We start from the raw sequence: 23,903 nt of genomic DNA, 5'->3' as shown, positions 1-23,903 counted from the left end.
ATTTGTGAACATACTGTACAGAGGGGTTACAATTACATGGGCAGGATAATGCGTACATTTCTTACCAAGCATTGCAGCCTCCTCCTTTGTTTACCCTTCACATCCCTTCCCAGCCTCCCTCCTCCCCCCCCCAAGTTCTTGAGACTCTTATCTCCAGTAACCACCAGAAAACTGGAAGTGGTGCTGTGGCTCAAGAGTATTTGCCTTGAGCTGAAGAGCTCAGGGACATTGCCCAGGCCCAGAGTTCAAGCCCCACGAATGACCAAAAAAAAAGCTAGAAAAGATATGATAGGCTGGTAAAATTTGTATATGTTACTATTTCTAAAACCGCCTTCCTTAATTAACAGTGATACATTCTGTAAATTAAGAGTAATATTTCATAGTATAGATCTAAGATTATCTGTCTTTGTATATTTTTTGACTGTAGGAAATTGCTGATAAAGATGGGAACAATAAAGTGCTGTCTTTCACTATTCCTTCCTTGTCCAAGCCTTCCATATACCATGAAGTAAGTAATACTGAATAAATAACAATAATAGTTATATTCAGTAATGGATTCAAAGTCCGCTTTTTAAAAACTTGAGTGACTTGTTTCTTAAAAGTAGATATTTTTATAGTAGTGATATAGTGATATCAGACTGATTTGTGGCAGAAGAGGCAGAAAGTAGTTAATGCAATATTTTTTCTAGTTTTTGTTTCTCAGTTCATGAGTTTCATTTTTATCATATAATTAGTAATATAGAAACGTTAGGAAACAAAATCTATCTTACCTTACTTAACATGTTTTTATTTTGTCTCAGTATCATTTTTAACTTTCAAATTAATTTTTATGACTTTTCAAAGATACTATTTTCTTAGTCTTCTGTATTACTTTGGAATTACCTTTGTTAAAATAAAAAATGTCAATCTTTGTTAAAGTTATTCCTTAGAAAATGACTACCTAGAAGAATATTAACACTGTTCTAATAAATACATTATAGCTGTTTAATAACATTAAGCTTTTTTGGTTCATATTTACTTGACTGAATAAAATGAGAACATTGATGATTAAATATGAAGGAAATGCTGTTAAGCTTCCTTCTTACCTTCTCCATGTAAAATAAAATAAGGAAATGCATTAAGAATCAAAATTGACTGTTGTGGTATTCAGAGCAGAAAGTTGTGAAGAAGGCATTAAAGAAGTTTACATTTCACATGAACACACCGTATCCTCTTTGTCTTAGCTCTGTGCAGCTTAAAAATTTCTTAATTAGTTTCCCTGGAACTTTGTTTTATGTTAGAAGTAGAATGTTTCTGACTTAGCCAGGACTCATCTTATCATAGAATATTTCTGAGTAAAAGATTTGTGTTATGAAATAAAATGGAAGCTAGCCAAGCACTAATGAATAGATAATTCTTCTAACTTGAGAAATATAACATCAATATCATAATCTTCAATATTGTTTGTATTACACAATTATAAACACTTATATTTTGTGTTCTGAAATATATATTAAAATTATTTACTTTAATCCTTAAGTGTTCGTTTTCTTTTTTCTGGTCTTGGGGCTTGAACTCAAGACCTTGGTCCTGTCCCTGAATCACTTTGTTCTCAAGGCTAGTGCTGTATCACTTGCACCACAGTGCCACTTAGGCTTTTTCTTAGTAATTTATTGGAGGTAGAGTCTCACAGACTTTCCTACCCAGGCTGGCTTCAAACTGTGATCCTCAGATCTCAGCCTCCTCGGTAGCTAGATTACAGGCATAAGCCACTGGCGCCTGGCCTTTTATTAAATCTTTTCAGCAACTAGTCTTATTGTTCTTACATATCCATAAACTTTAAAAAGTAAAGTACTACATGTATAGTTTTATGCATTTTACACACATTTCCAAAAAAATCTGTGTAGTATAACTGAAAAGCAAAGTATTTTTTAAAAAGAATTAAGATATTTGAAGCTGCTTTTTTTTTTTTTTAAGTTTTTTGTTGTTGTTGTTGGTCATGGGGCTTGAACTCTAGGCTTGGGCACTATCCCTCAGCTCAAGGCAAGCGCTCTGCTGCTTAAGCCACAGTGCCACTTCCTGTTTTCTAGTGGTTTATTGGAGATAAGAGTCTCACGAACTTTCCTGCCTGGACTGGCTTTGAACGTGATCCTCAGATCTCAGCCTCCTGAGTAGCTAGAATTACAGGCATGAGCCACTGGCGCCCTGCAGCAATTTGTTTTTATTGTGATTAAGTGATTATATAAATTTCAAAAATTTCACAGTATTGTGGGATAGTGATACGTAGTTAAAGTTTTAAACACATTCTAACCTTCATGGGGCAAATTGTCTTTATCCTGGTCTATAAAGTTTGTGAATTGTATGAGCTTTTACAATACAGATATTTCTTCCACTTCGGGTGATATGTACATTTCTTTCCTTTTGCATAGCATCAGCATTTCCCTCCCTCCCATCGCTGCCATTGAGTTGCTTAGTTTGTTTTGATCAATGTCCAATGCTGTTGATGGGTTCCGCTGTTGTATGTTTTCCTCTGTTTCTGTGTCCTCCTCCTAGTTTCCCTCCGATGTGCACATATATACCATATATGTGGTCAGCAGCATGGGGCCATTTAGTAATGATTCGACCAGATGAGTGGAGGGCCTTTGTTTCTTGAGTCTTGTTTACTTTGTCATATCTCCTTATGTTTTAGATTTAACATCCATTTATCAGGGAGACCATGTGCCATTTGTCTCTTTGCTCTTGGCTTACCTAATTCAACATGATTTCTTCTAGTTCCATCCATTTTATTTAAACAAAATTAAATGTAACTGCATGATACAGATTTTTACTTCATTTTAGAGAAACTATTTTATATTATACCTTATTTTTGTAGCCCTCAACAATTGGATCCATGGCTTTGACAGAAGGGGCATTGTGTCAGCATGATCTCATCAGAGTTGTTTATAGTGATCTTCATCCTCAGAGGGAAACATTCACTGCACAAAATCGGTAACAATGAAAACTGTAAAAAGTAACCATTGTGAATTTATGCTTAATAATTCTAATCAATTTAGTTCAAATTTCATATAAGAGATCCAAAGTTAAATACATCATAGTATAGTGAAGTAAAATTCGGATGCAGATCGCTAATTTAAAAAATGTGAAATACAGAATGATGAATTTTTGTGCTGAAGGCTAAAACTCTGCAATTTGAGCCAAAGCTCCACCTTCAGCTTTTTTTCTTTTTTTCTTTTTTTTGCTGGTCATGGGACCTGAACTCAGGGCCTGGGTGCTGTACCTCAGCTCTTCAGCTCAAGACTAGCACTCTACCACTTGAGCCACAGCGCCAATTCCGGCTTTTTCTGCTTATGTAGTGCTGAGGAATCAAACCCAGGGCCTCATGCATGCAAGGCAAGCACTCTACCACTGAGCCACCTTCCCAGCCCCTCAGCTTTTTGATGTTAATTGGAGATAAAAGACTTTCCTCCCCAGGCTGGCTTCAAACCATGTTCTTCAAATCTCAGCCTCCTGAGAAGCTAGGATAACAGTTGTAATAAGCCTTTTACATACCTAATGTGGAACCAGATTTAGAAACCTTTTCTTAGAGTCTGTATAAAGACTGAGAAAGCATTTAAATACTTACTAAGCTGTTCTGTTAGACATTACTGGACATTAACAATAGAGAAGAAAAAAAATCTCAGAATTTGTGTTCTACAGTTATTTACTACTAAATGGGGGAAATAGTGTTAGAGGCACAGAATTAACAGTTCTGTAGGATAAATGTTCTTTTAGATCTACACAAATAAGGACCAGTTCCCTTTAGCTGGAATAATTAAGAATGGCTTTACAACGAAGTTAACAATTTGATCCTGGGAGTGTAGCTTGGTGGTAGAGTGCTTGCCAATAGGCACAAGGTCCTGGTTTGATCCCTAGCACCATCAACCCCTGTATTCCCCTACAGACAAAAATGAGGATAGATCTTGAAGCTTTAGCAGGAATTTCAAAAAAAAGAAATACTACATTTTAATAGGAAGGAGCAGCATGTATAAAAGCAAGAATTTATGAAAGTCTATAGCATATTCATGGAATCCTAAGTAGAGTGATATGGTGTGGTACTTGTGCTGGGCAGTGGAGGGAGAATAAGGCTGGGAAGGTAGGTTGAAGGTAGGTTTTAAAGGACCTTATACTAAAGAGTTCATTATTTTAAAAGATTGTGGGAGAAGTTTGCATTCTATCATGTAATTAATGGGAAGACTGTAGACTTCTATTATTAGGAAAGTCATCTGCTCAAGCATGATGATTCGTTTGAAAAAGAAAATATAGATAGCAGCAAGGTTTATGACTAATCTAATTGAGAAGTCATGAAGGCAATATTGTAACCATCCAGTGAACAAATAATTTACAATAGTTGCTAGTAAAAATAGATTTTTGTAATTATTTTCTGTTATTTTCCTTAGGTTTGAAGTCCTGAGTTTTCTCATGTTGTGCTATAATTCTGCCATTGTGTATATGCCAGCCTCATCATACCAGTCTCTTTGTCAGATGGGCTCCAGGTGATTGTTAAATTTCATATTCAGTTAACTGACAGATATTTACTGACCATATTCTTTATGCTAGACACTATTCTAATTTTGTGATATACAACTTGTACATAGCCTAGATAAAATTTAAAGTTGCATGATAGAGCAAAATTTAAGTAATAATTTTGTGTCATAGAATTTGAATTTTGAGTAGAGGAAACAAACTCCTACCCATAGTTAAATGATGTATGTTTCTGTTGATGTATGACAAATTACCATGGATTTAGTGACTAAACATCACACATTTATATCATTATTTATACCATTATTTCTGTAGGCTAGAAATGTAGATCTGGCTGGGTCCTCTCCTTATGGTCTTTCAGGGCTACAGTTAAGATGTCCCATGCAGATGTAAGATGTAGTCTCATCCAAGTCTCAACTTTTTGTTGTCAGACTAATGTTCCTTTGGGTGTAGGACTATGAGTTTCCACTTTCTTTTTTCCCTAGTTCTTTTTGTAAAAATTGGTATATATTATATAAAATAATGGGCTTCATCATTTTCACATACACACACAATATATATACTTTGATCACATTCATCCATGCTTCAGTTTCTTATTGGCTGTCTGGTGGAGTCTGTCTTCAGGTTTTTTATTTTATTTTATTTTTTGGGGGGTAGGGGACTGGTCTTGGAGTTTAAATTCGGGGCCTGAACAAAACCTCAGCAATAGCTGAGTTTTTTTTGCTCAAGCTAGCACTCTAGATAGATAATTCTATCTATCTAGCACTTTTGGCTTTTTTTGGTGCTTAATTGTAGATAAGAGTCTCACTTTCTTGTCCAGCCTGGCTTTGAGCAACAGTCCTCAGATCTCAGCCTCTTGAGGAGCTAGCATTACGGGCATGAGCCACCAGCTCTTAGCCAATCCTCAGTTCTATGGCACCTGGTACCCACATGTGCCTTCCAACATAGGTAGCTTATAACACGGCAGCTTGCTTAGAATTCATCCCCTTTGCCTTATTCATTTGGCTAGAAGTAAGTCATAGGTCCAACCCTCAGGATCCTACAGGGGATGACACATGGAACATACATACTAGAAAGGAGAGATTTGAAGGGTAAACAAAAGGAGGAGGCTGCAATGCTTGGTAAGAAATGTACGCATTATCCTGCCCATGTAATTGTAACCCCTCTGTACAGTATGTTCACAAATAAAATTAAATTAAATTTAAAAAAAAAAAGAAAGGAGATAGCATAGGGATTGTGGCCCTCCAGAATTGTACTTGATATGCTGTTGTGTTAGTGGGAGGAAAGTTCAGTCCTAACTATAATAAAAATTATTAGTTTTTCTAATAATGTTAGCAGTGTTAGAAGTTTAATAAAATTAGGTTTTTGTTTTTTAAGCTATTCAGATAAGCTTTTTAAGTGACTATTTTGGTTCATTGAAAGAAATCTGCCATCTCTCTTATTGGCAGTATTATTATGGTATTGATAGAGTTTCTTAATAACAAAAGTGGTGGCAGAGTTTTTACAAGCTTGATTGTATATTCCTTGGGGAATTTTGAAAAACTTGATATCTCTTAGGTCCATTCTTAAGTTGAAATTAAAAATTTTCCTTCTATTTTAGTTAGTTGCAAATGACAGAATTTCTTGCAAATGATAGAATTTCCAGTGGTTGAATATTGATGAATTTTAAAAATTGAAGCTGGGTGCCAGTGGCTCATGCCTATAATCCTACCTACATAGGAGGCTGATATCACAGAATTTTAGTTTGAAGCTAGTCTGGGAAGACAAGTCTAAGACTCTTACCAGAGTCTCCATTTAAGTAGCAACAGTCTGGAAGTGGAACTGTGGCTCAAATGGTAGAGCATCAGTCTTGAGCAAAAAAGATAAGTGGGGGCTGGGAAGGTGGCTTAGTGGTAGAGTGCTTGCCTTGCATGCATGAGGCCCTGGGTTCGATTCCTTGGCACCACATAAGCAGAAAAGGCCAGAAGTCAGGCTGTGGTTCAAGTGGTAGAGCACTAGCCTTGAGCAGAAGAGCTTAGGGACAGTGTCCAGACCCAAACCTCACGACCAACCAGAAAAAAAAAAAAAGATAAGGGGAAGCTCAAGGCTCTGAGTTCAAGCTCTAATACCGACACAGAAAAATAAAATAAAAATTATCTTGTGTATATAATGCAAATGCTACAACAATTTGATAAATACTATTATCCATTGAGGAATGAAAAAAGCAAGACTGTTCTTTAAAGTCTAATATTATCTTACACTATTTTTTCTTTCTTTTTGTTGGTCATGAGTCTTGAACTTAGGGCCTGGGCACTGACCCTGAGATTTTTGGCTTAAGGCTAGTACTCTACCACTTGAGCCATAACTCCACTATTTTGTGTGTGTGTGTGTGTGTGTGTGTGTGTGTGTGTGTTGGGGTGTTTTTTGGGAGGGCGGTATTTTTACTTTGTGTGTGTGTGTGTGTGTGTGTGTGTGTGTTGGGGTGTTTTTTTGGAAGGCGGTATTTTTACTTTCCTGCCTACACTGGCTTTTTGAACCACAATGTTAAGATCTCAGCCTTATAGCTGTATAGCTAGGATTGTAGGTGTTAGCCCCAGGACCTGGCTTTTTTTTTTTTTTGAAACAGTCTTTACTATGTCTCAGAACTTAAATTTTTGGGAAGCATCTCATTTCACAGTTCTTTCTCTCCTCTGGTATTTCCGACAGAAGTGGCAGCTTCTATTTGGCATAATGGCTCCTTTTAGAGCTCTTGTGAAGCCTAAGATCCCCAAAAAGGGGACCAAAAATTTTATCTGGCAATAAGGAGGCTGGTAACTGACAGAAACCAGAGGTTTACTGCTTGCTTGCTTGTTTGTTATGTGTCAGTCCTGGGGCTTGAATTCAGGGCCTGGGCACTGTCTGAGATTTTGAATTCAAGGCTAGTGCTCTACCACTTCAGTAACAGCTCTACTTCCAGCTTTTTGGTACTTTAATTTCCTGCCCAGGCCGGCTCTGAATTGTGATCCTTAGATCTCAGGCCTTCTGAGTAGCTAGGCTTACAGACAAGTGTGAGCTCCAGGTTAACAGTCTTTGAACAGTCTCTTCAGAAGGCCAGATCTTAGTTATGGGAGCAATAGGAATACAAAGAACATGCTGCCTAGTAACTTTTGGAAAACTGTGGACTATAGCATATGGAACTGCTATATGCAACAAACCTTACTGGCTGAGATTATACACAGTGTATTCATTATGGGAGGAGCAGCCCAAGTAGCCAATCCAATGCTAGGCTTTACCACCAAGAATATTAATAGACAGCTCATATGTGTGTTTTATTTCACTTACATAAAATAATAAAACTGTCAAATAATTAAAATAATAATAGTCGACATGCAACAGTATTTTAAAATGTCCTCTAGTAATTTAGTAATTCACTCTTATGACTTGAATAAAAGATATGTATTGTGTGTAGAAAGATGTTTGTGAAAGAGAAAGAAACGTAGATATCTGAGAAAAATTGTTTCTTTTATTGATATAATACACTAGAGTGTATACTTTATGAGTGGGGCGCAGATCTTTTTTGAATCTTTGACTTGTTCATAAATGTATTTGAGACTCAGAACAGTGACTATTAATAGGTACTTGAAAACTGAATAATGGAGCAATTTATGAAAGCAAAAACCTATATTGAATGAACCAGAAAGTTACACATACTATTATATTTTCCTAGGGTTTGTGTGAGTGGGTTTCCACGGCAACATGAAAAACCCTGGAAGGAACTCTGTGGTCGAATAGTAGTGGATCCTGAATTTATGGTGCAACTTCTCACTGGGGTTTATTATGCTATGTAAGTTTGTGGAATCCGAAATTGTATGACTTGCCTAACGTTTGAAAGTTTTTCTGTTTTTTCTCTTTCTGCCTTATGGACACAATACAAAATCTTTTGTTCCATAGTAAGCATGTTACTTTGTTTTCCTGATACTATTTCCTATCAATATTTTTATTTTTTATTTATTTAATTTTGTTGGTCATGGGGCTTGAACTCTTGGTGCTGTTCCTCAGCAATTCAGCTCAAGGCTAGCACTCTACCACTTGAGCCAGCAACACTTCTGGCTTTTTCTGTTTATGTGGTACTGAGGAATCGAACCCAGGGCCTCCTGTGTTCAAGGCAAGCACTCTACCACTGAGCCACCTTGCCAGCCTCTATCAGTATTTTTAAAATAGGCAATATATAACTCATCATTAACTGGAATCATCTTAGAAATTTTCAGGTTTTCCATACTGAAAACTATGTACCTCTGGGTTCATAATCCAAGTTTTCATGAATACATTAAATAGATTACTCTAAATATCAACACTTGGTATGCAACAATTTTTTTTTTTTTGCCAGTCCTGGGGCTTGAACTTGGGGCCTGGATGTTGTCCCTGAGTAGCTTTTGCTCAAGGCTAGCATTCTACCTACCTGAGCCACAGCACCATTTCTGGCTTTTTCGAAACATTTTTATGAAGAAACATCTATATCTACTTTAAACATAGTATTTGAAATTATCTATAATTTGTTACTGCAACCCAAACTGAGGCCATTTAGGAATAAAATGATTTCAAAAATAAATATGAGCCAGGTGCTGGTGGCTCACATCTATAATCCCTAGCTACTCAGGAGGCTGAGATCTGAGGATCTCAGTTCAAAGCCAGCCCAGGCAGAAAAGTCCATAAGACTCTTATCTCCAATAAACCACTAGAAAACCAGAAGTGGCGTTGTGGCTCAAGCAGTAGAGCGCTCGCCTTGAGCTGAACAGCACAAGTACAGCGCCCAAGCCCAGAGTTCAAGCCCCATGACTGACAAAAAAAAAAAAATAGATATGAAAAGTCTCAACCAAAAGTAGGATTTGGAACAATTTTTTTAAGTTGTTTTGAACATTAAAGATATTTACTGGGTCATAGGAGAGTTCTATGTGTAGTCTTTTGAGGAACCTCCATACTGCTTTCCAGAGTGGTTGAACAAGTTTACACTCCAACAATGCAGTAGGGTTCCCTTTTGGCCACATCCCCTCTAGCATCTGTTGTTATTAGATTTTTTTATTATAGCCGTTCTAACTGGGGTGAGGTAGAATCTCAATGTTGTTTTGATTTGCCTTTCTTTTATGGCTAGAGAAGTTGAGCATTTCTTCATGTATCTATTGGCCATTCTTATTTCCTCTTCAGAAAAATCTCTTTAAGTCTTTAGCCCACTTATTAATGGGGTGCTTGTTTCTTTGGGGATTTGTTGTTGGAGGATTTAATTTTTTGAGTTCTAAGTATATTTTAGAATGAGGCCCTAGTCCATTGTATAACTAGTGAAGATCTTCTCCGTGGACCTTCTACTGATCTTGCTAGTTATGACCTTTGCCATGCTGAAGCTCTGCAGTTTCATACAATCCCATTTGTTCAACCTTTCTTTGATTTGTTGTGTTTCTGAGTCTTTATTAAGAAAATTTCATCCTGTGCCAAAGAGTTGTAGAGTTTCTCCTATTCCTTCCTGTAATATTTTCATGAAGTCTGCTTTTATTTGAGGTCTTTGATCCATTTGGAGTTGATTCTGGTACAGGGTGATATATAAGGATCTAGCTTTAGTTTTTCTTTTTTTTTTTCTTTTTTTGTCGGTCGTGGGGCTTGGGCGCTGTCCCTCAGCTCTTCAGCTCAAGGCGAGCGCTCTACCACTTGAGCTACAGTGCCACTTCCAGTTTTCTGGTGGTTTATTGGAGACAGGAGTCTCACCGTCTCTCCTGCCCGGGCTGGCCTCGAACCGCGATCCTCAGATCTCAGCCTCCTGAGTAGCTAGGATTACAGGCGTGAGCCACCAGCGCCCGGCTAGCTTTAGTTTTTCTACAGGTGTTTAACCAATTTTGCCAGTAGCATTTATTGAAGAGGCTGTGTTTCTTCCATTCTACACATAGAGCTCCCCTATGACCCAGCAATCCCACTTTTGAACATTTACCCAGACAATCACAAACAAGACCATACAAAAGCTGACAGCACAACTATGTTTATCACAGCATTATTCACCATAGCTAAGATATGGAACCAACCCAGATGTAAGCAAAAAGAAAAAAGCCGGAAGTGGCACTGTGGCTCAAGTGGTAGAGTGCTAGCCTTGAGCTGAAGAGCTGAGGGACAGCACCCAGGCCCAGAGTTCAGGCCCCATGACCGGACCCAAGCCCCCCCCCCCAAAAAAAAAAAGAAAATGGGGTGTGTGTGTGTGTGTGTGTGTGTGTGTGTGTGTGTGTATGATGGAATTCTATGCCTCCATCAGAATGCAACTGCCCCATTTGTTAGGAAATGGAAAGACTTGGAAAAAATTATATTAAGTAAGACAGGCCCAAAGAAACATAGGTCCTATGGCTTCCCTAATTGGTAATAACTAGTATATGTCTAGGACAAGCAGAAAACATCAAAAGCAATGCACATATGACCAAATAAGATGATGCTAAGCAAAATGAACCCCAGGATAGGAATAAAAGAGGTTTTGTCTTTGTTGCTGTTGTTTTTAAATGTACTTATAATGCACTATGTGATTTTTTTTTGTTTGTTTCTCTTGTATGTTCTTCCCTCATGGTATAACCCCTGTATTCACTGTATGTGATTCTGGTGCCCTGCATCTTGTATATACATTTTTCTAATTTGGGAAGAGGAAGGGAAATAACAAAAAGCTGAAATAAGGATACAGGTTGACCCCTTTTAACAACGAGATTTACAAGACACGATGTTGAAAATGAACTTTACAACTTTGGGATGGGGAAGGAGGAGGTGGGGAGGGAAAGGATGGTAGAGGAAAAACAAAGGAGGGTGTAACAATGCTCTATAGCATTGTTCAAGAACATTATCTTACTCAAGTAACTGTAATCCCTCTACAGTATTCTTACAATAAAAAGTGTATATATATATATATATATATATTTTTTTTTAAGATATTTATTGTTCTGGGAAGGTGGCTCAGTGGTAGAGTCTTGCCTTGCATGCATGAGTCCCTGGGTTCAATTCTTAGCACCACATTCGCAGAAAAAGCCGGAAGTGGTGTTGTGACTCAAGTGGTAGAATGCTAGTCTTGAGCTGAAGAGCTGAGGGACAGCACCCAAGCCCAGAGTTCAGGCCCCACTACTGACAAAAAGGAAAGAAAGAAACAAAGATATTTAGTAGCCAGTTGTCTCTAATCCTAACCACTCAGGAGTCTGAGATCTAAGGATCTCAGTTCAAAGCCAGCCCAGGCAAGAAAGTCCATGAGTCTCTTATCTCCAGTTAACCACCTCCAAATCAGATGTGGCACTCAACATGTTAGAGTACTGGCTCTAAGTGAAAAAACTCAGCGACAGCACCCAAGTCCTGAATTCAAGCCCCATGGTGGGGGGGGGGGGAGGGGGGGGGGAGGGAGGAGGGGGGTTGGGAATGTTTACTAAAAAACACATGATCTGCTTTTCTATAGGTATAATGGACAGTGGGACCTTGGCCAAGAAGTACTTGATGACATCATTTATAGAGCGCAACTAGAACTCTTTTCTCAACCACTATTGGCAAGTTATTTTATTTGCTGTGTGTGTGTGTGTGTGTGTGTGTGTGTGTGTGTGTGTGTGTGTGTGTTTCTGTGTTCTTATGGGGGCTTGAATTCAGGGCCTCATGTTCTCACTTGGCTTTTTAACTCAAGGCTGATGGTTGAGTCACACCTCCATTTCTGTTTTTTTGCTGGTAATTGTCTCAAATTTGTCTGCTTGGACTGGCTTTGAACTGCAGTTTTCAGATCTCAACTTCCTGAGTAGTTATGAGTATATTCATGAGCAACTGGTGACTGGCTTCTTTCTTTTTTCTTTTGCCAGTCCTGGGGCTTGAACTCAGGGCCTGGGCACTGTTCTTGAACTTTGTTTGCTCAAGGCTAGCACTCTACCACTTGAGCCACAGCACCACTTCTGGCCTTTTTTGTGTATGTGGAACTGAGGAGTTGAACCAGGGCTTCATACATGCTAGGCAAACACTCTACTACTAAGCCACATTCCCAGCCAACCCTATTTTTTCTTTCATAAAGATCAGAAGTTTAGCCAGGCTCTGATGAATCATGCTTGTAATCCTAGCTACTCAGGAGGCTGAGAGCTGAGGATCACCGTCCATAGCCAGTTGGAACAGAAAAGTTTGTGAGACTCTTGCCTCTTTGAGCTGAGGCTCAAAGTGGTAGACCACTAGCTTTGAGCAAAAAGAGCTCAGGGACAGCATTCAGCCTCTAAGTTCAAGTCCCATGACGAACAAAAAAAGAAAGAATGAATAGAGGTTTATTTTTCTAGAGGCTTGCTTATTCTTCATTAAGTATATCTGTGCCTAAAAGTGGCACTAGTATATTTCATACAGAATAAAAGTAAAGTTCAAGTAAACTAAAGAATTAATGTTTTGGGGTTATTTTTTGCTTTTGTGTTTTGGGGGGCTTTTTTTGTTTTTGGTTGTAGGGCTTGAACTCAGGGCCTGGGCGCTGTCCTTGAGCTTTTTCATTCACGGCAAGTGCTCTACCACTTTGAGCTACAGTTCCACTTCCAGTTTTCTGATGGGTAATTAAAGTCTCATGAACTTTCCTGTCTGTTCTGGGATTGAACCACGATCCTCAGATCTCAGACTTCTGAATAGTTAGGATTACAGGCATCAGCCACCAATACTTGGTTTAAACCATTCATTTTTAAAGCCAATAACTTTATTCTGTATTAAAGGTTCATATTACTCTATAAATAATTAAATGTCACAAATATAAATTTAATTGATTAATTAAAAGACAAATGTAAACATCTAGTAGGGGTATAAGGAACACATTGTTTGTCTTATGATCTTAACTTTGACTGTCTTATACATAGCAATTTTGTAGTGGTTGCTTGTTTTCTTTGGTTCTGTATTCTATGTCTAGAATATGTATCCTAGAAAACTGATTTAAATTCAAAAGAGATACTTACATTAGTCTTTCAAGTGCTAGAATTATAGGTATGCCTCACCATGCCTGACCAATTATTATTTCTGTCCAGTTTTATGATATAACTTATTTAAAAATACAGATTATACACTTTCTACTCCAGTACTTTTATAAAAACATTTTATTTATATTATTTAATATTTTAAGCTTAATATAAGCTTGTTGAAGTAGTATTTGAAATATAATTTGACATTTCAATTCCTGCTTTTCTTATCTCATTATCTCATTTTACCTTAAGGGTTACATTAAGACAAATAGAAAGTATAGAAAGTAAGATAAAAGTTGCATTATCATAGGGAGTGGCACTGTGGCTCAAGTGGTAGAGTGTTAGCCTTGAGCAATAAGAAGCTCAGGGACAACACCCAGGCCCAGAGTTCAAGCTCCAGGACTGGCAAAAAAACAAAACAAATCAACAACAACAAACCCAAAACACATTTAACATCATAAAAATATCTATTTTTTCCTCTATAATTTAAGTATAAGTGATTGTTTCATGGCAATATAGATGAAGAGATAAGTAATCTCTTGTCCTAGAATATTCCTTTATTGTTGGTATCTCTGAGGTACACAGTAAATAATCAATACCCTTCTCACTATTCAAATCTAGAGCCACATGGTAAGCAAAACAGTTGGCAGATGGACAAGTAGGCATAATTTATATTACTGATAAGGCTAAAGTCAAACACTTTACTTCTTACCTACCCATGGAAATCCCATTGCAGAAAAGGGCTGAGTATGCATCTCAGAGGTGCATTTATCTAGGCGATTACATTCCAAATGTACTTGTCCAAATGAAAGATGAGAGAAAAAAATCCTCTCATTCAAGATCTTTGCTACATTAATACTATCCATTCAAACTACCAGTTCAAATGGCAGTTGATTACCAACCAGCCTTCTTGATCTTCTAGGGAACAGAAAGTAGTGAAATACAATGTCAGAAATATTTAAGAAAAATTTCTTCTCATAGAAGCAGATAGTGCAGAAAAAATTGATCATTGGGGCTTGGAAGGTGGCTCAGTAGTAGAGTACTTGCCTTGCATGCTTGAGGCTCTGGTTCGATTCCACAGCACCACATAAGCAGAAAAAGCTGGAAGTGGCACTGTGGCTCAAGTGGTAGAGCACTCGCCTTGAGCTGAAGAGCTGAGGAACAGCACCCAGGCCCAGAGTTCAGGCCCCATGACCGGAAAAAAAAAAAATTGATCATCACTAGAGGTTAGATTTCCTATGTTCTTTACCACCTGAAGATGTGAAAACTTATTCTGACTTTTATCAGCTTGCAAATGTTAAGCACTTTCACTTTGGGAATTATTTTTCTCTTTGAAAGGCAACTTCAAGGGATCAGTGGGGTATATTTTAAAAATAAATTCTTACTTCAAAAGCCCGTCCTTTTATAAGATAATTCAGACTATGGGAAATACAAACAATTTTTTTGTACCAGTGCTAGGGCTTGAACTGACTGCCTAGGTGTTATCTCTTAGCTTTTTCACTCAAGGCTAGTGCTCTACCACTCTAACCACAGTTCCATTTCTGTTTTTTTTTATGGTGATTAATTGGAGATAAGAGTTTTACAGACTTTTCTGCCTGGACTGGCTTCAAATTGTGATCCTCAGATCTCAGCCTCCTTAGTGGGTAGGATTTCAAGTGTGAGCCAGTGGTACCTGGCTAAAATATAAACATTCCTGACACATTTGCACTTTTATAATACAAGTTTTAAGTAGATACTTAAAAATTATGGAAACATGATTTATATAATAAGCAAAAACTGTATGTTGGCTGTAAATTTGTATAGACTTATATTGTAATTTTAGGTTGCCAATGCCATGAAAAACTCATTACCATTTGATGCTCCTGATTCTTCACAAGAAGGCCAGAAAGTACTTAAAGTGGAAGTCACTCCAACAGTGCCGAGGATTTCTCGGACTGCAATTACAACTGCTTCCATCCGTCGTCATAGATGGAGGAGAGAAGGTGAGTACAAAATTCCAATAGTCTGCTTATGATCCAAGTAAACTAATCATTGTTTGTCCTGATGATATTAAAGCATTGAATCATAGTACTTTGTGTAATTGAAGTAAAATGTTTTAGTTTTTAAAATAGAATTTAAAATGTGCTTATATAATTTTAAAGTAAATATACTTTATAAAGTAGAAAGGTGTTAAAGACTGCTGTATGAATGTTAGAACAGAAAATAAGACCAGGTTAATTTTTGTTAATCTTTGTCACTTTAAGCCTGTAAATGGGGAGTTGGGGGAAAGGTGCATGTATGAGCATTGTGGGAGAAAACTATACAACTGGCCAAACTAACAGTACAATACAAGATATCCAAAAAAGAGTTGACTCTTATTTTTGTATTTTTATCTTTAGTTTTCCTTTTTTGTAAGTGCTGAGCACACAGTATTTCATAGACATTTGGTACTTGAACAGCCAACCTGTCTTGCCTAAGAGGTTTTCATTGCCATTTTAATGATCCCTATAGTTTTGTCCTATTCATTTGCAAACCTCACATTGTTCATCTGCTGCCTTATGTGTGTGCTGCTGTGCACACACATGCAACTATATAAATATTACTTGTGTTAATATCATATCCATATATACATTTTCTTATCTGCCTGGGTCGAAATGCTCCGAAAAGAATAGAGCAGCACAAAAGCACTAAAATTTTATATGTTGAATCCCAGATGGCTTTGACTTCTCAAACGAGGCTGACTCGAGTATTCCTGGCTCCCCGATCCAACACGGCTCCACTGACCTAGGGACCAAACGTGTGCAAGAGGGGGAGGTGCTGGTGCGCAGGACCCCTGAGCATGGCTCGCCGGAGCCCAACTCGGCAGCAGCCACAACAGAGGGTAGGACAGAGATGAGGAGGCAGAAGTCAGTGAGGCAGTTACTGGAGAAGGATCCTGGCTCTCTATCCCCAAGCAGAACTTCTTTCCATTCTAGTGTGTCTTTCTATTACCCCAGGGCATATTAGCTACTCCTTGCAAAGCACCCCTCCACCCCATATGCCTAGCACCAGGTTAAGTACAATCTGTAGTTGCCATTTGTGCTGGCCTGGAATCTGCATCCCTGTGTAATCAAAGAACAGCTTGGCATGGCTACTAACAAATCAGGGTCCTGTATTAAAAGGTCTGCAAATGCTTGGAATTTTTTCATTACTGAGCATGTTTATTCTAACATTAGGAAAGAAAAAAATGCACCCAATGAACATAATCCTTATTAGTCTATTTTAATGTATTTATATGACAATTCTTTTAAGATCGTGAAGAAAGTTTAAAACACTAGTGTACTAGAAAATTGAAGTGGAGCTGGTCTTTTATATATACATACATTCAGCTAATTAGAATTTCTTTCTTTACGAAGTATGTTGGTTTGATTAGCTTTTTATTATCTGTGGCTTAAGTTGCCTAGGTCCAACGGATGCTGACATCTTCATTCTATGAATGTGTTATCCTGGTACACAGTGCATTTTATAATTTATTGTGAATAATGGTTACATTATGTAGCTCACAAATAAAATTGAAATGTATTATTTAGAGGTAGGTATCTTAAAATGAGAATTCCAACCCTTCCACCTCTGGTACTGTCTGTAAAAGAACACATCTCTCTGACAGGAAAGTATTTACCTGCTGTTTTGCATGTAATACCACAGGAGTTAGCTTTGTGAAAGAGGGAACTATAGCTAAATAGTAATGTATCCCACTGTGGAACCTGCCACTGTTGAAGTTCCATACTAATTCATGAAATAAAAGTAACTTTAAAGGTGTGTACTACACTTTTTAATGTATTTTAAAGACCAAATGTACTTAAAACATTTAGCTTCCACCTTAAAGAAGTCTCTTTCTCTTTGGTGCATTAGAACTTTGAGCATGCTCAGTAAGAATCTAAGTTTACCCTCTGTTCTTTGCCCATTTGTCCAAATCAGCCTTATTTCATCTAACAGTGTTGCATGTGCATGGCCAATAATCTAGAGAAGTTGGTGTTGTTTTAGGGATCCTTCTTTATATGGCTATGGAAGCTGCAGCCTTCTTGGCCTTCTCTTTTTATATTTTTGTATCTCCTTATGTTATCCCTAAAGGTTAGTTTCATCTTGTCTAACCGTATAAGAAATGAGACTAGAATATATGAAGAACCCAGAGTTAACCTCCATTGAATAGTGACCTATTTCTCAATATTCTATGTGACTAAGTGAACTATTTAATTCTAGATAGTGTGTTATTTATCTGAAGCATTGATTCCAATTCTTCAGAAGTTGTACATTTTGAGCAAGAAAACAAAATAGTAACTTCTTTTTAATATCTTACTATATCCTATTAAATATTAAAATAACCTATTTTAGTAAGCTGTTAAGGGTATGTAGCCATAAGGAAAGAAGAGTGTTTGGGGTTTCTAAAAGAATATTTCACCTTTTAATCTAGGATCTAAAGATTAGTATTAGTAGCAGCTAAATTTAGAGGAAAGTTAGCTTTGAAAAGTTCACTGAGAATCATGTTCAGTTGTCTCTTTTTTTGGATCATAAATGATATTAAGCAATTAGGAAGAAAACTGCAAACAAAAACTGGGTGCTGGTGACTCACATCTGTAATCCTAGCTACTCAGGAAGCTGAGATTTGAGGATCACAGTACAAAACCAGCCCTGGGCAGGAAAGTCTGTGAAACTCTTATTTCCAATTAACTACCAGAAAACTGGAAGTGGAGCTGTGGCTCAAGTGGTAGAACACTAGCCTTGAGCAAAAGAGTCCATAGACAGAGCCTAGGCCTTGAGTTCACCCCCATGACTGACAAAAAAAAAACCCTACAAACAAAAAATGTTATGAGACAATTGTCTTTGTTATTCTTTGAGATTTTTTTTTAACAGAAGGAAGGAAATTACTAGAACCTATGAATAGTTTGGGTAATTATGTAGTTTGCTGCAAATTTTGAATGAAAGAAAATTTCCTTTTTAAGAGAAAACATGTTTTGTATGATGGTTTTAGTTTTATAATTAAAATTATGTTTATTATATTTGAAATTTAGAAGAGACTGTTATCTCTGTCACCTGTTGCTAAACTGAAGGCAGTAACTATGATTGGAATATAGTCAGTGTTTTATTAGACTGGAATAGTCATCCCCATTATATAAAATTTTTACCAGTACATTCTCTTGCATGGTGGCTTTTCTGTTATCATCATCCCTTTGATGTCCATTTTGCTTAAGTATCTGATCTGCATGTAGCAAGATTCAGAGCTAGCACTAAGTCTCTCAGTCTCTTTTCCTAATTAAATAAGCCCAATGTTAAATTTCTGCCTCCTCCCAGTTTGACATTACTGATACTACTTCTGAACCAATAACAATTCTTGGGCATTTTAGAGTATTTTATACTAATTGTAAATAAATTATTAACTAATAATATATGAAGCCGGGCACTGGTGGCTCACGCCTATCATCCTAGCTACTCAGGAGACTGAGATCTGAGGATCACAGTTCAAAGCCAGCCCGGGCAGGAAAATCCATGAGACTTTTATCTCCAATAAAAACCACTAGAAAACCGGAAGTGGCACTGTGGCTCTAGCGGTAGAGGGCTGGCCTTGAGCTGAAGAGCGCAGGGACAGCCACATGACCAACCAAAAAAAAAAAAAAATATATATATATGTATATGAATATACTTAAAATTTTTATTTTGAGTTATACTTCTTTTGAAGGGGTTGAGAGAAGTAGTGTCAGCTGTTATTATTTTATTAAATGCATTTTTACATGGCTTTGCATGATGATTAAACCTTATTAAACTGCTGGATATATATATGTGTGTGTATATATATATAACAGGATATCTTTTGCTTTAAGGATGTACTATTCTTTTCTAGAATGAAAGAAATGTGAGAAAATATTCCTAAGAAAATATTTTTCTAGGTACTATGTTAAATAAAAGATTGTGTTTAAATATTTTATAAACATTTTGCTTAGATAACTGTATTTCAAAGTAATATTATTATATTGTTTTCTAACATTATACCTTAATTATAATGTTGATGTCTCTTTTACAGAATCTCGTTTTCTTGCAGTATGGGAAAAACATTTAATAATGTATCAAATCAAGACCACTTTTTGGAAGGAAAAAAATTACTTTTTAAGAGAATGTTTAATCATACCATACTTTCAGTAAAAATTAGGCTGTGTGAAAATCACAAGTTTAAAGTATATGCTTCTCTTCCCAGAAAACATCAGTATAATAATTTTTTTACTAACTGAAGTTTCTGTATAGCTATTATAGAATTTTATAAATATGATAATGATACATCTGAATGCTAAGAATATAAAATATTATAGAATACCTAATACAGGCATTAAAAGTCCTTAAAAATCCAGTAGTTCTCTATTACTGTACCTTGATAATATTTTCTTTATATTGATCAAGAAAATATGGAAAACAGTACATAGAATTGTCCATAAGATAAATAGTGCTGGGTGCTGGTGGCTCACGCCTGTAATCCTAGCTACTCAGGAGGCTGAGATCTGAGGATCATGGTTCCAAGCCAGCCCGGGCAGGAAAGTCTGTGAAACTCTTATCTCCAATAAACCACTAGAAAACCGGAAGTGGCGCTGTAGTCAAGTGGTAGAGTGCTTGCCTTGAGCTGAAGAGCTGAGGGACAGCGCTCAGGCCCAGAGTTTAAGCCCCACAACCAAAAAAAAAAGATAAATAGTATTGTAAAATTCCTGGAAGCATGTCTTTTTATTTTGAGTGATAAAATTTATGTGTTCCATATTAAAAGTGTTTAAAACATGTAGAAGTAGATAGCTGTTAAATAAATGTAAGATTTTTATTATAGTTAATAAAAGAGTTTGATGAATAGGCCACATAATTTTTTTATATAATTCTAGAGATTTGAAACTAGAAAAGAATCTCTTTTGCACAGTCTACTATATGATGGATTACAGAAGATAAGAAGGAAAGTTGTTCATTTTTTAATGGGTCAAATGGTAAATTGTGTTATCTGCCTAAATATTCATAGTATGCCAGGTATTGTTAAGATAGTTAAAAATATTGGACTTAAACAATTAAAACTAAACACAATGAATAATAGAACATAGGAACTAGGGTTCTGTATAGAGTATATTTTCCTAAATACAATGAGTAACAGAATATAGGATACTAGGATTTTATATAGAAGTTTATTTTCCTAAACTAGTTAGAAAAAGGATAGTAAGACCATTATTGATCAATAGCAGCCATTTGAGCGATTAGGTCATTTTTGTTGATTCACAACTGCTTTTTTACTTAATTGACGTATTGCTTAACCTGTCTGGTTTGTGTTTTAGGTGCTGATGGTGTAAATGGAGATGAATCTGTAAACCTGAATGATGCCGATGAAGGATTTTCATCAGGGGCTTCCCTTAGCAGCCAGCCAATTGGGACCAAACAATCCTCTTCTTCTCAGAGGGGAAGCTTAAGGAAAGTAGCAGCTGGGCGTTCAGCCAAAGATAAAGAAACAGCATCTACCATCAAATCCAATGAGAGTCCTCGAGATTCAGTAGTTCACAAGCAGTATATACAGCAACCAGCTGATCTTACTGTAGATTCAGTTGAGCTAACACCGATGAAGAAACACCTGAGCCTCCCTGCTGGCCAGGTGGTGCCAAAAACCAATAGCTTAAGTCTAATACGGACAGCCAGTGCTTCCTCAAGTAAATCATTTGACTATGTAAATGGCAGTCAAGCAAGTACCAGCATCGGAGTTGGCACTGAGGGGGTTACTAATCTAGCAACTAACAATGCTAATCGATATTCAACTATCAGTCTCCAGGAAGACCGGCTAGGTCAAGCTGGTGAAGGTAAAGAGCTCCTCAGTCCAGGAGCTCCCTTAACCAAGCAGTCTCGATCCCCAAGTTTCAATATGCAGCTAATATCCCAGGTGTAGTTTTGATGTCCTCTCTCTTCTTTCTGCATAACCTTTAAAACTGAACATTTCATTGTGCAAGAAGACACTTCATCCCATATTGTGAAAATAATATTGGTCATCGTAATCAAATTTGATTTAGTTTAGGTATCTTCATACTGTATTTTGTATGGAAAAAGCAATAAGGTTTTCTTTTCCCTCTTCCTATATCTTCTCTTTACCTATTCTTTGTAAATGTGTTTGTGAAACAGTATAAAACGTTTGCCTTTTCCATGCCTTCCTTTCTCCTTGGGTGATGTGCAATCCATTGTAGGCTGATCGGTCCCATTTCAACACTGTGAGACTGAGGATATGTCAGAGGAAATGGTGTATATGATCCCTATGGAATGATTCTTTGGCTTTCATTTAAAAACAAAACGGGTTTGTTCACATAATCAATAAGAACTATGAAGATGGTTGGATCATACTTTTTTCTCTCTTAACCAGGAGTGCCTCAGAGATTCTGCTATGACTTTGGACTTCTCTGAGTCTGTGCAGTCATGTTCTTGAGAAGCATGAGGAAAGGAGGTAGACTGTTGCACTTTTTCATTAAAATGAGGCTAGCTCTTTTTTTCTTCTGTTTTGTTAATCCTGAGGATGTAAATGTTCAATTATTGAGGCATTTAAATCAATTTGTGATCACCTCCATTGGAGGGTGGGACTCTTTAAGTTGATTGTGTAATTGATAATGCACTTTCTCAATGGCTCTCTGGTCATTATTAACATGTCTTCCCTCTTCCCACAAGGACTTAGGTCATTTCTGTCTTTCAAGTTTGAAGAATAAATCAGAGAATCCAAGGGGCATGTTATATTTTCCAGGAATGATTGACACTTGGTGCTGGGGTTTTATGGGGGGAGGGGTAGTTTTGTTTAGCCTATGTGGGATTGTGTGTGAGAGGATGTTTTGATTTTTTTTTCCTTTGTGAGCTGATGATGACTGAACTGTAGTACTGTACGTCTTCAGGTAAAGAGAGGGATTTCTCAGTTCACTTTCTGTGATGTTAGACTATTGGAGAAACCCTTTCAGCTGCTTTCTAGATGTACCTAAATTCAGTCAGATATTTTGGATTAAGACATCTAAAGTCCTGACAGATCATATATTCTCCAAGGAAATACATCAGGGACAGATAATTGGCTGGAAACATTGATGCTTCAATGTGACACATTTTTATAGAACATTTCTACCAGGGGGTACTGACTTGATTTCTCTTTTAAGGACCACACTGCCTTTGTGTTTAATGTAATGCAATTTGTGTATCTTCTAGTCAAATATCTGCAAAGTTTCTCATTTTTATAAAACTTTGGAATCATGCCAGTAAGCTAGATGTTGAATGTATGTAAGTAGCATTTGGTAACTGCTAAGAAGTTATAAAAGTATATTATTGGTTTAAGAATTTTTTCTGATAACCTCTTCTGGGTCTCAGGCACTAATGTTTGAAAAAGAAGGGAATATATTGGGTTTTTGAAAATCAGTATTGTAACTTAAACTTCTGTAAATTATCTTTCCACAACATTCATGAGTTATACCTGTCTTTCTACTTTCAGACATTTTTACTTCATTATTGTGCAAGAAAGAATACACTGAGTTTATAGAAAGTATTCTCCTAATTAACAAAGTTTAAAATTTTATCTCTACCAATTAAAACTACAGTAGATTTTGATAACCAGAAGATGCCTCTTATTTTTTTCACACCTAAAATTTCCTTCTTCCCTCCTTTTTTTTAAATTATTAAGAGCATTTTTTTAAAAGAAGACCTTATCTTAAACTCTTCACAAGAAGAATGATTGAATTTAATGGTCTGTAACATTTTTCAGCTCTTAAGAATATAGAAAACTAGAACCTGAGCTAGTATTTACTTTGCCAAAGTCCAAGGTAAAGCTAAAAGTTGCCAGGTGATTTTAGTGATTTGTTTGTGTGTGTGTGTGTGTGCGCGCACATGCCATATGTATCAATTATCACAAAGGCATATTTTAGATGTCTCCATTTAACTAGGGATGTCAAGTAAATGAGTTTTTGAAAATACAATCAGAATATATGAGGTAAATGTTTATAACATACTAAAAAAGACAGAGTTTCAAGTATGTAATGAAAGTAACGTAGTTCTTTCAGTGAGTGAAACCTCCACTGTAGCTGGAGGTCATTCACTTTATGGTAGAAATAGCTGTCTATATAGGAGCTAATGGGCTGTTTTAAGTTCACCAGGTTGTACATATACTGGCATCTGAATCAAGCATGATTTTAAAGCACAAAGAAAATAACCAAAAGTTACAATAATAAATATAATGAAAATTACTTTGGCTAGTAACCTAATGCTGTACCTGAAAAATTAGCTTAAAAATTTTCATCTTAGGATTTCATTTATTTGTATGTATATGTATGTATAGATTTTGTATGTATATATACATACCCATTAATATTTTATAATCCTGTAACTTTGTTTTCATTCTTTTAGGTATTGTGACTGGTCCCAATGAAGAAATATTTCACATAGTTTAGGCTTTGCCTTCAAGGTTTTAGAACAGATTTCCTGTACAAGATACAGTTAAAATGAAATGAGTTAGTT

The 23,903-nt window shown here is 36.6% G+C and overlaps 1 protein-coding gene across 4 annotated transcripts in view; it reads left to right on the top strand.

The window, feature by feature from the left end:
* Fam126b (family with sequence similarity 126, member B) overlaps nt 1–23,461 on the top strand; it is a 54,594-nt gene extending 31,133 nt beyond the window's left edge. For 2 of the 4 annotated variants that reach the window (XM_013008976.1, XM_013008993.1), the window contains 8 exons: nt 428–508; nt 2,852–2,967; nt 4,416–4,511; nt 8,186–8,302; nt 11,915–12,002; nt 15,238–15,397; nt 16,108–16,275; nt 20,723–21,569. In XM_013008976.1, the coding sequence (XP_012864430.1) occupies nt 428–508; nt 2,852–2,967; nt 4,416–4,511; nt 8,186–8,302; nt 11,915–12,002; nt 15,238–15,397; nt 16,108–16,275; nt 20,723–21,321 (1,425 nt within the window). In that variant the 3' untranslated portion in view covers nt 21,322–21,569. Of the gene's footprint in view, nt 1–427; nt 509–2,851; nt 2,968–4,415; nt 4,512–8,185; nt 8,303–11,914; nt 12,003–15,237; nt 15,398–16,107; nt 16,276–20,722 lie in introns of all 4 variants that reach the window. The other 2 variants (XM_013008989.1, XM_013008981.1) reach the window with 2 other exon arrangements.
* Nucleotides 23,462–23,903: the final 442 nt, after the last annotated feature.

The sequence above is a fragment of the Dipodomys ordii genome, unplaced genomic scaffold (genome assembly GCF_000151885.1).
Source record: "Dipodomys ordii isolate 6190 unplaced genomic scaffold, Dord_2.0 Scaffold1, whole genome shotgun sequence".
In the NCBI taxonomy this organism is placed as follows: Eukaryota; Metazoa; Chordata; class Mammalia; order Rodentia; family Heteromyidae; genus Dipodomys; species Dipodomys ordii.
Note: the sequence above shows the minus strand (reverse complement) of the source record. Positions and strands in the feature narration are given on the sequence as shown.